Source organism: Chroicocephalus ridibundus, chromosome 29 (genome assembly GCF_963924245.1).
Source record: "Chroicocephalus ridibundus chromosome 29, bChrRid1.1, whole genome shotgun sequence".
Taxonomy (NCBI): Eukaryota; Metazoa; Chordata; class Aves; order Charadriiformes; family Laridae; genus Chroicocephalus; species Chroicocephalus ridibundus.
Genome location: NC_086312.1, coordinates 175,360 through 188,882, shown reverse-complemented (window position 1 = coordinate 188,882; position 13,523 = coordinate 175,360). Strand labels below are relative to the sequence as shown.

Below are 13,523 nucleotides of genomic sequence, written 5' to 3'. Positions count from 1 at the left end.
CCCCACGCGCCACGGCTACACATCCTTTGGATCCCTCCAAGGATGGGGACTCCACCGCTTCCCTGCGCAGCCTGCTCCAGTGCTGGACAACCCTTTCAGGGAAGGAATTCTTCCTAACCATAGAACCGTGGAATGAGTTGGGTTGGAAGGGACCTTAAAGTGCCACCCCCTGCCCTGGGCAGGGACACCTCCCACCAGCCCAGGTTGCTCCAAGCCCCGGCCAACCTGGCCTTGAACCCCTCCAGGGATGGGGCAGCCACAGCTTCTCTGGGCAACCTGGGCCAGGGGCTCACCCCCCTCACAGCCAAGAATTTCTTCCCCAGATCTCATCTCAATCTCCCTCTGTCAGTGTAAAACCCTTCCCCTCGTCCCGTGGCTCCCCTCCCTGATCCAGGTCCCTTCCCAGCTTTCCCGGAGCCCCTTTAGGGACTGGAAGGGGCTCCGAGGTCTCCCCGGAGCCTTCTCTTCTCCAGGCTGAACCCCCCCAGCTCTCTCAGCCCAGCCCCACAGCAGAGGGGCTCCAGCCCTCCCAGCATCTCCGGGGCCCTAAATATCTAACCTAAACCTCCTCCGGCACAACTTGAGGCCGTTCCCTCTTGTCCCATGGCCTGTTCCTTGGGAGAAGAGACCGACCCCCCACCGGCTACCCCCTCCTTTCAGGTAGTTGTAGAGAGTGAGAAGGTCTCCCCTCAGCCTCCTTTTCTCCAGGCTAACCCCCCCCAGTTCCCCCAGCTGCTCCTCAGAAGTTCTCCAGACCCTCCTCCTCGTGCTCCAGCCCCCTCACCAGCTCCATTGACCTTCTCTGGACACGCTCCAGCCCCTCAATGTCTTTCTTGCAGTGAGGGGCCCAACACTGGACACAGTGCTGGAGGTGGGGCCTCACCAGTGCCCAGTACAGGGGGACGATCACTGCCCCAGTGCTGCTGGCCACGCTGTTCCTGACACAGGCCATGTTAGTGGCCTTCTTGGCCACCAGGGCACACTGCTGGCTCGTATTCAGCTGGCTGTTGACCAACACCCCCAGGTCCCTTTCTGCTGGGCAGCTCTCCAGCCGCTCCTCCCCAGGCCTGTAGCGTTCACAGGGTTGGTGTGACCCAAGTGCAGGACCCAGCACTTGGCCTTGGTGAACCTCACACCGTTGGCCTCGACCCACGGATCCAGCCTGTGCGGATCCCTCGTTAGAGCCTTCCCGCCCTCCAGCACATCAACCCTCCCGCCCAGCTTGGTCTCATCTGCAAACATACCGAGGGTGCACTCGATCCCCTCGATTTCCTGCAAATTAACTTAAAATTGACGTCATTTATGAAACGACTCTTGTGTTACCGACAGCGCTGCAGCACAAGAGGCGCAGTGCCCGTCTGAGTACTCGGGACACTCCGTGAAAGGCTCCGAGCGTTTTCATCTCCAAAAAAGACTCTGCTGATAAAAGCAGCGGAGATCACGCAAGGGTTTAAGCGAGGCAGAGAAAAACGTGCTGGGCTTCGGGGAGCAGTAAGGCAGAGCCCGAGTCACCAGGTGATCTGCTTAATAATCTTCGGTGCTTAATAATTTTTAATGCTTAATAATTTTTGGTGCTGGGCTGGGGGACAGGACTGCAGACTCACCCTCCCCGACTCCTGAATTATCATTCCTACTTTCTCCTCCACGTCCCGGTAGAAAGAGGAGCGTGGAAAGAGGCAAAGCAGTAGCCGAGCCACTGGAGATTCCTCCTTGTGTGTATTTTCTAAAAGATCACACAATCATTTAGGTTGGAAAAGACCCTTAAGATCATCAAGGCCAACTGTTGGATCATCAGGTCCAACTGTTGGATCATCGAGTTCAACCGTTGGACTGAGCCCAACCATTAGATCATCAGGTCCAACCACTGGACCATCGAGTCCAACCGTTGGACTGAGCCCAACCATTAGATCATCGAGTCCAACCACTGGACCATCGAGTCCACCTGTTGGACTAGCCCAACCATTAGATCATCCAGTCCAACCATTGGACCATCCAGCCCAACCATTAGATCGAGCCCAACAGTAGATCACTAGGTCCAACTGTAAGATCGGTACCAACCATTGGAGATGGATTCTGTGATTCCAGGAGAAGGCGCCAGACCCAAACGGTCTCACTCCTTCCACCGAGAACCATCTGGTCTCTCACTCTCTACTTACAGGGAGGTTCAGCTTGACGGCGTCCACAGGCTGCTGGAAAGGCCACGCAAACTGGTGCTTCCATAGCGTCTTCAGCACCACCTTGAGCAGATACTGCAGCTGGTTGGTCATTCGCTTGGGTTTGTTGGGGTTGGAGGTCTCCGGTGGAGGGGGATTAACGCCTACAGCACTGCCTTGTTGGGGTTGAGCCTGTGACTGCGTCGTAGACATTTGGGTGGTTTCCAGTCCATCTCCCATTACCGGCAAATTTCTCAGTCTCGTTCCAGGGCCGCTCTCCGCCGACATGCTATTGATCCCATTGCATTCCTCACCGGACACCCTGCAAACATGGAGAAGGGAGAGGAGGTCACTTCAACCAGCTGCTGGTACAAGGCACTGCTTAAAATTAACCCGGCGCACGTCTGCCAGACCAGCTCGGGCAACTGGACCTCGCGCCCCGCTCGCTTAGTGACAGCATTGCTTTGTCCCAACAGACGATGTCAGCATTCTGTATCTGGGGGAAGAAAGGATATTCCGAGGCAATTTGTTGTCTCTTCCACGCCAGGCAGCAGCGCTGCCTCTCTGCTCCTTAGCAAGCGTGGGTTCTTGCCTCATCTGGTAAACGAGGACTCCAATGTTCTCCATAAAGAGCCTTCGTTACCTCTAAATGAGGCACTAAAGAGCAAAACGCTGCTCGCTCTCAGCAATTACTAATTTCAGCTCCAGGGTTGGGTTCGCCAACACCGGGGAAGAGAAGTTACGTTGGTGTTGGCCAACTTTTAGCTCCAGCTAAAGGAGCGCGGGGTGACACGTTCATCTCCTTTCAGCTTCACCCCCCCCACACCACGGGTCAAGCTCACCCCAATTCCATGCCAAAGTCTGTCTTTTAGGTGAACACTGAGCTCCCGCGGGATGCTTCTGCTGAACCACGCAGCGGACAGACCCACACTGAATTCACACTGTCTGCTTTCGGCAGATGATTTAGGTAGATAATAAATTTAGATGGACAATTTAGGTAGACAGTCTGCAGGTAGATAATTTTTAGGTAGATAATAACTTTAGGTCGTTAATTTAGGTAGCTAATCTAGGTAGATAATCTTTAGGTAGTTAATTTAGGTAGATAATCTAGGTAGATAATAACTTTAGACAGTTGATTTAAGTAGATAATCTTTAGGTAGACCATCTACGTAGACAATCTTTAGGTAGATAATACAGGCAGATAATCTTTAGGTAGATGATCTCCAGGTAGATCACCCTTAGGTAGATCATCTTTAGGTAGACAATCTGAAGGTAGACCATCTTAAAGTAAACAACCTAGGTCGATAACCTCACAGGAGATAACTCAGGGCGATAATTTAGATAGATAATCTTTAGGTAGCTAATTTAAATATAATTCTGAAGACCAGAAACCTGGGAAAAAAGGTATTTCTGCTGAGCCTACAGACTTCTCTCGGGGCGTATTTCAGAGCTCTCCAAAAATCACACGTAGCCCGTCCGCGTTCTTAAGCTACGGCTGCGTGACGGGGTGGCCGCCCAGCCAGGACCAGCCACCCCCCCCCCCCCGGGCGTGTGGGACCCTTCTCGGGTAAAGACACCCCCCCTTTCATGTGTCCTTTGTCTAATTGAACACCGAGCACACGCGGCACATATCAAGCTTAAGACATGCAGCTATTAATTAGAGACCACTATATATTGTGCCAGATGAATTAAGGGGGTTTATTCTGCTGCCGCAGAGCAGCCCCGTGGCTCTGGTCGTGCTCTGGGGGCGCAGACGTGGTCTCCGCATGTCTCTGCAGCAAGGGACTAGAGCCAGAGCCCCCCCCAAAACTTCAGCCAGGCTTAAACCTCTGCCGAAAGCCTGGCTCTGTTGCTTCTACTGGTCTAAAACCGACACTGACCCACCAACACGCGGGGGCAACGACAGATTTTGCTCTTTGGATGATGGGTTTTAACTTTTCAGGGCTCCACGTGAGGTGAAGCATCGCTCGAGCGGCGAGACGGCTGCGGCAGGCGCCCTTGGCTCTCCCGGGAGATTTTAGGGCAGATTTTGTGGCCGTGGATCCAGGAGAGCTGGCAGCTCAGCTGGCCTGAAACCTCTCCCGCCTTTCATTTCGCTCCCAATTTTCTTCCCCCGTTAGCAGGGGAACCTGCCTGCTTACTCCGCCGGGGAGATCTGGATTTGGAGGCCATTTGGATTTCCCTCTCTTGCAAAATTCCTTCAATTTTGCTTCGGGGTAGTGCCGATTCCTCTGGGACGTGTATTAAAGGGCGTATCTTGAGTGATAAAGTGTGGCCAAGCAAAAGGAATCCTCTTTACTCGCTGCAAGGGGCTACGTTACCTTGTAGGATACATTGCCATAAAATTTTGCCCCAGAAAATGATGCAGAGTCAGAAGTTGCTTGGCTTGTCCATCTATCTTCCGTGGCTTCAGGCACAAATGCCTTTAGATACCGTATCTGACGAAACAAACAAAGCAATTAATCTCAGGCGTCAACCCAAAGCAGCAAAAATTAAGGCTACCTCCAGAAAATGAGCTATTTTTTAACACACATCGATACTCCAGCGAAGCGAAGTTGTTGAGGGACACCTGCAAACAGGAGACACCTACGGAAAAACGAGGAACCGCCCCCGGTGTTTCAGTTTTTCCCAGGTGTTTTTTAACACCTTTAGGGCAAGCTCTTTCCTGAAATTCGTCACTTCAAGGTCTGCGACCGACCGATTTCCTTCCGCTCCCTTGTACCACAACACCTCTCCCAGAGCCAGCCCTCAGAGGACGCCAAGGAGTTGTTTTTTTTTTTTAAGGAGAAGGAAAAATATTTCGCATCCTTTTAACTTCTTCCCTTTCCACTTAAAACTAAAGGCTCCGATCAGCCGTCCAGGCAGTTAAGCATTATATCAGATTTACCCTTTTATTTTCAATTATTTAATTTATCATGTATCTTTTTCACTGTCTCCTTTGGAGGGATCCTACAGGTCTCCTCTTGCTCCAGTGACTTTTTTTTTGTGGGATCAGCTGGAAATCCCCAAATTTACACCATTTTTCTCCTCTCTCCCCCAATAAAAGGATGCTTCGACTCTCTCCCCTGCCCTGGCAGTTACGTTACGGCTCCTCTCTTACGTTGTCGCCCCACCTGTGTGCCAAAATTGCAGAAAAAAAAAATACATCTAACAATTCCCATTTTTGAGAGTTGCTCGGCCCGTCTCGCCCCCAACTCATCCCCCACCTCATCCCTGGCCAGAAATCACCGCTCTGCGCTCGCTCGCTCGGGCTGTTCCCAGGGAAAAAGCACAATTATTGGTGCGAGGAATATTTTCTGACACGGGAGGGAAACGCCAGGGAGTTCAAAGAAATGGGGTTTGACAGACCCGGGCCTTCTGCGCGCTGAAAACCAGCAGTAAACGGGGACGAAGAGCGGGAGACGGGGACGTAACCCTGGATCGTACCCTCCAGCAAGGTAAAAATCTGTAAATCCGCATTACGGTTGCGCTACAGGTGGGTTTCTTAATGCTTTCTTAATCTATAAAAAGTGCTACGTTAAAGTTTTCTTAATCTAATCTATATTATTGATTAGAAATCGAATCTGTATTAGATGAGGTCAGAAACCTCATCTGTTAAACTTAGATTAAATCTAAGGATTGTGCTATAGACGGTGCTACATTGGGGTTTTCTTAACCTGGAGACTGAGACGCTGCTACGGTCAGGTTTTCTTAATCTCGTCTATATTCTAGATTAGAAATCTAATCTCTATTAGATTAGAAAACTTAATTTGCATTACAGATTATGCTACGTTCGGGTTTTATTAATCTAATCTATATTACGGATTAGAAATCAACCCCGTATGAGATCAGATACCTAATCTTTATTATCGATTATGCCACATTAGGGTTTTCTTAATCTACAGATTAAGATGATGCTATGTTTGGGTTTTCCTCGTCTATTTTATATTATAGATTACAAATCTAACCTCTGCTACAGATTATGCTACAGGTAGTGCTACGTTGGGGTTTTCTTCATTTCTCAGGATTAAGAAACCCCAAACGCAGGGTTTTCTTCATTTTTCAGGATTAAGAAATCCCAAACCCGGGAACACCTGAATCTATAGATTCAAAAAAAAAAAAAAAAAAATTAATGAGAAGAAAATAATTAATGTGTAGATTAAGAGAAGCCGCCGGTAGCACCACCTCAAGCTGTGGCGACCACACCACCTTCGTTAACCTCCACTGCTAAGAGCCACCGCGAGGCGCCCCACGCCGTGCCGTCTCCTACGGCTGGAGACGAACACGTTTATTCACGGTAATGCGGGAAAATCAGGGAAAAAAGCTTACTTCATTACCGTCACTAATGTTTACGTGCTTCGTTAGGCACAGGTGGAAGGGAGATGCGGGAGGATGGAGCTGGCTGGGACGGGGTCTGGCGTCGAGCGGCTCAGATTCCCCGCGCTGCCTGCGCTTGGCTGGATCCATGGGATTTTAATGCCGCCTGCCAAAAAAATTCCGGTTTTCCCCCCGCCCCGGGGGAAGGGAAAGGGCTGTAATGCGGCGCGGGGGCCGGCAGAGGGAACTGCCAGGCCAGCAGGAGCCCAAACCCCGCAGAAGAACTTCTCCTCCTGCTCCCCTAAAGCTGAGCTGGGGGAGACGGCGACGGGAGGGGGAAGCGGAGACGGTACCGGGGGGAAAAACATGGGAGAAACGCATCTGGAAAATTCACCGTACTGACGGGATCAAAGGGAAGGCGGCCACGGGTCCGGAGGAGGAGGTCGGGTCTGGAGGACATGGGAGAAGGGACCAGCTACGCAGGGCAGAGGAAGCGCAAGAGGATAAATTCGACGGCTTCGCGAGAGCGTCGGGACGCGGAAAACAGAGAAACCCCTTGTTCTGCGGAGGGAAAAATTAAAACGTCGCCAAACGAGCAGCGACACGGGCAAAACCTGAAGATGGGGGGCACAGGGTGGCAGTGGAAGGAGGGATTGTCTGGTTTGGGATGGCAGCAGGCGTTGAACCCCGGGCGTGAAAACGAAAGCAGGAATATTTTCCAGTTAATATGAATTTCCAGTTAATTTTCCAATTAATAAGCGGGAACACACGGTGGGTGGTCACAGCACCAGGCGCCAAAAACACTTCCTAAGGGGGGAAAAACTATCTGCCAACGACTTGAAGAGGGCGGTATGAGCAAGGAAATCGTTGGAAAATGCCGGGTTTTAGTCGGGCGGGCAGGTTATTTCAGGCTGGCTTAAAGGGGGGGCGGATGTTTGAGAGCGAAACCTCAGATCCGTGCGCAGCAAAAGCTGCAAAGAAACTTCATCGAGGATTCACCCGATTCGGGATGTGTCCAAAAAACGGGGAAAATCGACGACAACTCGAGGAGCGGCTGAGAAAGACGCTCCGAGAGCCGAACACGAGAGTGGCCACGTTTGGAAGAAGCCACCCTAAACGCTCCTCCTCTTTTGCCGCAGCCTGAATAAAAAGACTAAGAAATTAATCTTAAAAAAAAAAAAAAAAAAAAAAGACCCTGAGAGATGAGCATTATCAAGTAATAACGTGATCGTGTAGGTTTATTTTTTTTAAAATGAGCTACTTTGAGGTTATCTGCCCATCCTGGAAGGTGGGAAATGGATTTTAATCTATTTAAACTATTTAATCTATTTAAATGTTAAACTAAGGATGTGAAAACCAACTCCTTCCATCGCACGGAGAGCCCGGACGCAGGTGACAGCAACATCTGCAGCGCTGGATCCATCTACGCAACTTTATTCCGATTTCAGGAAAACAGACATGCTTCAATCCCGCTTTTAGGAGACAGGCGAGGTTGAGGATGCCCAAGCAGAAAAGGCACGGTCTCGACGGACCGCGGCACGTTCCAGGAGAAGCTGGGGCAGGTCTGAGCGTGGATTATCGACTGAATTTAATCCTAGATCCTATTTCTGCTCCGATAACCGGACTGTGTCACCGCTGCTCCGCTCTCTGCATCAACCAGGTGGGCACGAAGCAAAATTGGCTTATAATAATTTCGCAGAAAAGAGCATCACGCCCGAGAAAATATTAAAAATGAAGCAATGCGTGTTTATTCGTGCTCCGGAATGAGACAAGCTGCTCCCCGGGGAAGTGACTGATGAGCGCAAACCAAATAGCACATACGTTGTCCTCTGGTTTTGGGCCGAACACCTCCATCCTGTCAATCCCGTCTTCTTCACAGTTGTCCCCTGTGGTCCTACCAAGCTGGGTGGAGCGGTGACACGCCTGAGGGAAGGGACGCCATCCAGAGGGACCTGGACAGGCTGGAGGTGGGCCTGTGCCCGCCCCATGAGGTCCAACCAGGCCAAGTGCAAGGTCCTGCACGTGGGTCGGGGCAATCCCAATCCCAAATCCAGGCTGGGCAGAGAATGACCGGAGAGCAGCCCTGAGGAGAAGCACTTGGGGGTGTTGGTGGGGGAGAAGGTGGCCAGAACCCCCCGCAGCCTGGGCTGCATCCCCAGCAGCGTGGGCAGCAGGGCGAGGGGGGGATCCTGCCCCTCTGCTCCGCTCCGGGAGACCCCCCTGCAGCGCTGCCTCCAGCCCTGGGGCACCAACAGCAGAAGGACACGGAGCTGTGGGAGCGGGGCCGGAGGAGGCCCCGGAGATGCTGGGAGGGCTGGAGCCCCTCTGCTGTGGGGCTGGGCTGAGAGAGCTGGGGGGGTTCAGCCTGGAGAAGAGAAGGCTCCGGGGAGACCTTGGAGCCCCTTCCAGTCCCTAAAGGGGCTCCGGGAAAGCCGGGGAGGGACCTGGATCAGGGAGGGGAGCCGTGGGACGAGGGGGAAGGGTTTTACACTGACAGAGGGGAGACTGAGATGAGATCTGGGGAAGAAATTCTTGGCTGTGAGGGGGGTGAGCCCCTGGCCCAGGTTGCCCAGAGAAGCTGTGGCTGCCCCATCCCTGGAGGGGTTCAAGGCCAGGTTGGACGGGGCTTGGAGCAACCTGGGCTGGTGGGAGGTGTCCCTGCCCAGGGCAGGGGGTGGACCTGGGGGGGGTCTTTACAGTCCCTTCCCACCCAAACTGTTCCATGATTCTATGTAGTGACAAAAGTTCAGGACACTCCAGGAGTGATGATTCCCAAAGCAACGATTCACCCGGCCTGCAGCGTCGCACCCCAAAGTGAACTTCACAACCCCTGGCAGCTCGAAAAGCTGCATTTTAAAGGAAAAACAAAGCCGTGGGTTTCCCCTGCGGGCACGCAGGAGGAGGGAAGGGCTGGAATTTGGTTTGTAAAGGCAAATCCAAGCCCCAAAATCCAAGAGAGGGGCGGTACCGCAGGAGAAGCGCAGAGCTCTGAAACATAAAACTGAAATTCGTGGTTAAATTGCATCATTCCGGATCCCACCCCAGGATATATTATCCACAAATAGCCTGGAAAAGGCGGTTAGGCTGGAAAATCCAGCAGCTGAAAAGAAATAACGAGCAAATTTGTGGTGGCCAGCACTCCCTTTAATTGCGAGCCTGCTGAGCCAGGAGCCGGGGATCAGCGCGTGCAGCCACCGGCCCCTGCCTTGAACCGACAAAAGGGAAGGGAGGTGACGTTAACGGCTAACAGGGCACCGGGCCGCCTCCTAACCCCCAAATTCTTAATTTGAGTCTTAATTAATGATGTTTTAGTTGATGTCTCCGGTGAACACTGCTGGGAAAATGCAGCAAATCCCTCCTCAACCAAGACGAAGGCGGCCAGCTGCTGTTATTAAACTCCAACCGGGCCTTTCCCCGCGTCCAGCCCATTCCCTGCTCCTCGCGGAAATAAATTCGTTAAATAAATCATTCCCGCCCCCCCCCCCCCCCAACAAAACGACCTTGCCACCTAAAATTTCACCTGCAGATGCCCCCAAAAGGGTTTGCTTCCAGCTCCCGTGCTATGAAGCGTTATCTTTGTTGCGTAGGTGCCGCACGATGAATAGGGCAGAGGAGGGAAGAGCTGTGTCTGCTCCTCCAGACCTGCTGGGTATCGGTTTAAAATGATGTTTAAATCCCGGCTTGAAGAGTTTCTCTCTTTCACCCAGTTCCCGCCGCCCTCGATTGCGGGAGCCGCGTCTCAAAGCCGCAGCCTGAGCCCAAAAACCCACACGAGGGGAAATCCCAACCCCCAACGAACGGAATTTGGGGGATGAAATTGATTTCCCCCGTGCCCAAACCTTAACGGCGGCACAAGGATAAACACGTGGCATCCACGAGCGTCCCGGGAAGAACCAACCACCCCAAAATACCATTTATTAGTCAGAAACTGAACTGCTTATCAGCTGTTTGCTCCCTCCTCACCTTGTTCCAATTATCTGGGGGGAAAATAAAGCCGGGGGGTGTTTTAGTGCGGAGGGCTTGGATTCACTTCCCCAACTCAAATGGAGACCCTGCAGTGGGACACTAGGAAAAAGTCCACATTTTGCATCGCAGCTGCTTTTGGAGTCAATTTATGCCGCATTAACAGCAAATTTCAGGGTTTAGCTACCAGGATTAGACAACAGCATGGAAGTTTTTCTTTTTTTTTTAAAAAAAAAAAAAAAAAAAAAAAAAAAAAAAAAAGAGGAATTCGGGAGTGTTTCCACAGCGCTGTAGATTTTCAAGTGGTCCAGACCTCTTCTGTATCCATCTCACACGCCTTCGAGTTAAATCAGGCGGATTTATCCAAATTCCTGGACACAAGAGTGAAGATCATCCTTTTTTCCTGCCGGGTACCCGCAACGCAAGACCGAACACTTCAGAAACTCCTCCGGTGACATTAAAACACGTTGGGTGCCGCAGGGCGTTAACCAAATCGAATTAAAACCCATCCCAGACCAGATTTAAGACAAGGAGAATTGTTTTACCCTAAATTAGGCATCCCCATCTTTTTAGGCCTTTTTTAGGGCCATTCGTCCAAAAAAAGGGACGGCCCAAGTGGGGCAGACATCGGGGTGTAAAAGGAGAGAGAGAAACCTCACCTTGGTCTCTCCTTTTACATATGAATGTGTAGAAAAAGGCACTGTTGTTTAAATACCAATTAATAAATATATGAACTTTACTCTTGCCTTAAACTTTGCCTTTTTTTCACTTTTTTCTGCCTTTTTTTCCCCACTTTACTCTCCTGTCAAGCCGCTCCAGCTCTCTCCTTCTTGAGCTATTTCTTCTTGAAACCCCTTAAAGAAACAGCGGGCGAATTCTGAGACGGGATACAAAATATTTAAAAAAAACCCAAAACCTTAAAATATCTCCAAATATCACGCGAGAGCCAAAGGTTGACTCGTCGGATGCCGCCCACGAGTGGTGCGGGACACGGCGCCCCTGCAGACCTTGGACGCTACCGTCATTTTAACAGCGATTTCTGCAAAAAAACCCAAGACGTTTCACCCCGTAAAATCCAAGGTCGGAGGCTCGAGCTCGGCCGTAGCGCGACCGTGCCATCACCAGGCCCCTACCAAAACCCCCTCGGCACCAGTCGAGCTTTGTATTGTTTCTTTATCCCAGTTTCCAGTACTGGAATTACTTTGCCGCTGCTGGAAATGAAGTTATTTACATCCAGAGGCAGAGAATTTGCAACCCTTGCCCCCAGGGCGTCGCCTCCCACCTCCGAGCTCTCGACGTTTCGTTTTCTGCTTTTATTTTTCAACCATTCCCCGCAGAAACGGGACAGCAAAACCCTCACGTCGCGGCTCTCAGGGGATAGTTGCTGCCCGTTGTGACCCTCGGTGGTTTGATCCCTCTCAAAACCAAAAAAAACACCAAACCAACCGGCCCCCCCTCTTGTCGTTAGTTTGTGTTCGCCGCATCCCGACGCCACGTGTGTTGGAGGGGGATTTACTTATTTCCCCCTCTCTCTCCATGGAGATGTTATTCCGGCTCCTTTTTGCACCCCACGGGACACATTTGGGAGTCAAACGGTGAATTCGGCCACCCTTTCGGTGCACTCCGTGCCCTGAATACAGCAGGTTTCTGCGCCCGAGGAGTTTTATTTATTCCTGTGCCCTAAATCACGGGGTTTCCCTCTGCTTTCCGCAGCTACCACAGCAAGAACAAAAAAGAAAACAAAAAAACAAAAAAACCAAAACTTCATTTTTAAAAACCTTCAAATTTATTCCACTGTCCCCACTATTTTTGGGAGGGAGCAGCTATTTCCAGGCTCATTTTTCCACAGTTCAAGGAAAAAAAGGAAGATTAAAGTGGGATCTGAGCAGTTTTACACCTGATAAGAGCTGAAATAGCCACAAACACACTGTTTTGCGCTAGAACTTAAGAGTGAACCAGTCCCTGGCACAAAAACCACCTACGTCGTAAAGATTTTGCCCTATTTCAGAGAGTAACGGTCTTGTATCGATTACTGGCTCACAATGCTATTACAAAACTGTCGATTACCAAGGGGGAGCAGATTTATGAAGCGGCGGGAGACACCCAGAGGTGGTTGTTTTACACAGCATTTTACCACGGATTTTGCAGGACGACGGGTGTCTAAACCGACAAACGTATTATTTGAAAATTGACGTAGGTCGCCCTTGGTTCAACTCCCAGTTTTAGGGCAGTTTTTGAGCCCCAGAAACTCCTCAGTGAAGATTTGATCAGCTTTCTCCCCGGGCTCAGCACAGTCCCGTGATTTATTTTACGTCTCCAGCAGACCCTCTCCACTCCCACGAGCGGTTTCCAGGATAACTCTGGGCAAGATCCGTTTCTGCTGAAAAATGAGTGATCCCAAGAACCAAAAAACACTAGGAAAGGGTGATTTATACCCAAACTATTCACTACCAAACGTTAAGGTAGACTTAAGGGATGAAGAGCCACTGCCTTAACCCTCAACTGTCCCCATCCAGTGGGATCCATGGAGGTGTCCGCCGCACCACCAAGTCGCAGGTCCTCTCTGTCTAACATCTAGAGGTGAATTTGAAGTCCCACCACCACCATACGACACCATCGGAGTCCCTCACCTGCTCAGCCTCCTGCAAGCTTGACACCGTGTCCTCACCTGGGAGGTCCATGGTGGAGCAGGCTGTCCACCCTGCAGGCCGTGGTGAAGATGACAGAAAAGCAGATGTCCCCCCTGCAGGCCACGGAGGTCTATGGTGGAGCAGGTTGTCCCCCCTGCAGCCTGTGGTGAAGGCCATGGTAGAGCAGGTTGTCCCCCCTGCAGCCCATGGAGGTCCACACTGAGGCAGAGGGATGTGCCCTGAAGGAAGCTGTAGCCCGGTGAAGAGGAACCCACGCTGCAGCAGCTTTTCTGGCAGGACTTGTGACCCCATGGAAGGGCCCGCACTGGAGCAGTCCGTTCCTGAAGGACTGCACCCCATGGAAGGACCCGCACCAGAGCAGAAGAGCATGAGGAGGAACGAGCAGCAGGGACAACTTGTGATGAACATTCCCCGTCCCCCTCCAGGGGAATCAACAGAGATGTCCCCAGCACCACCGAGT

The 13,523-nt window shown here is 51.4% G+C and overlaps 1 protein-coding gene across 7 annotated transcripts in view; it reads right to left on the bottom strand.

Annotated features, from left to right (window-relative positions):
• BRD4 (bromodomain containing 4) overlaps positions 1–13,523 on the bottom strand; it is a 78,381-nt gene that overhangs the window by 41,273 nt on the left and 23,585 nt on the right. For 4 of the 7 annotated variants that reach the window (XM_063319072.1, XM_063319073.1, XM_063319071.1 and 1 more), the window contains exons 3-4: positions 4,475–4,591; positions 2,157–2,475 (exon numbers count right to left, since the gene is read on the bottom strand). In XM_063319072.1, coding sequence (XP_063175142.1) covers positions 2,157–2,475; positions 4,475–4,494 — 339 coding nt within the window. In that variant the 5' untranslated portion in view covers positions 4,495–4,591. Of the gene's footprint in view, positions 1–2,156; positions 2,476–4,286; positions 4,408–4,474; positions 4,592–13,523 lie in introns of those variants that run through there. The other 3 variants (XM_063319076.1, XM_063319075.1, XM_063319077.1) reach the window with 2 other exon arrangements.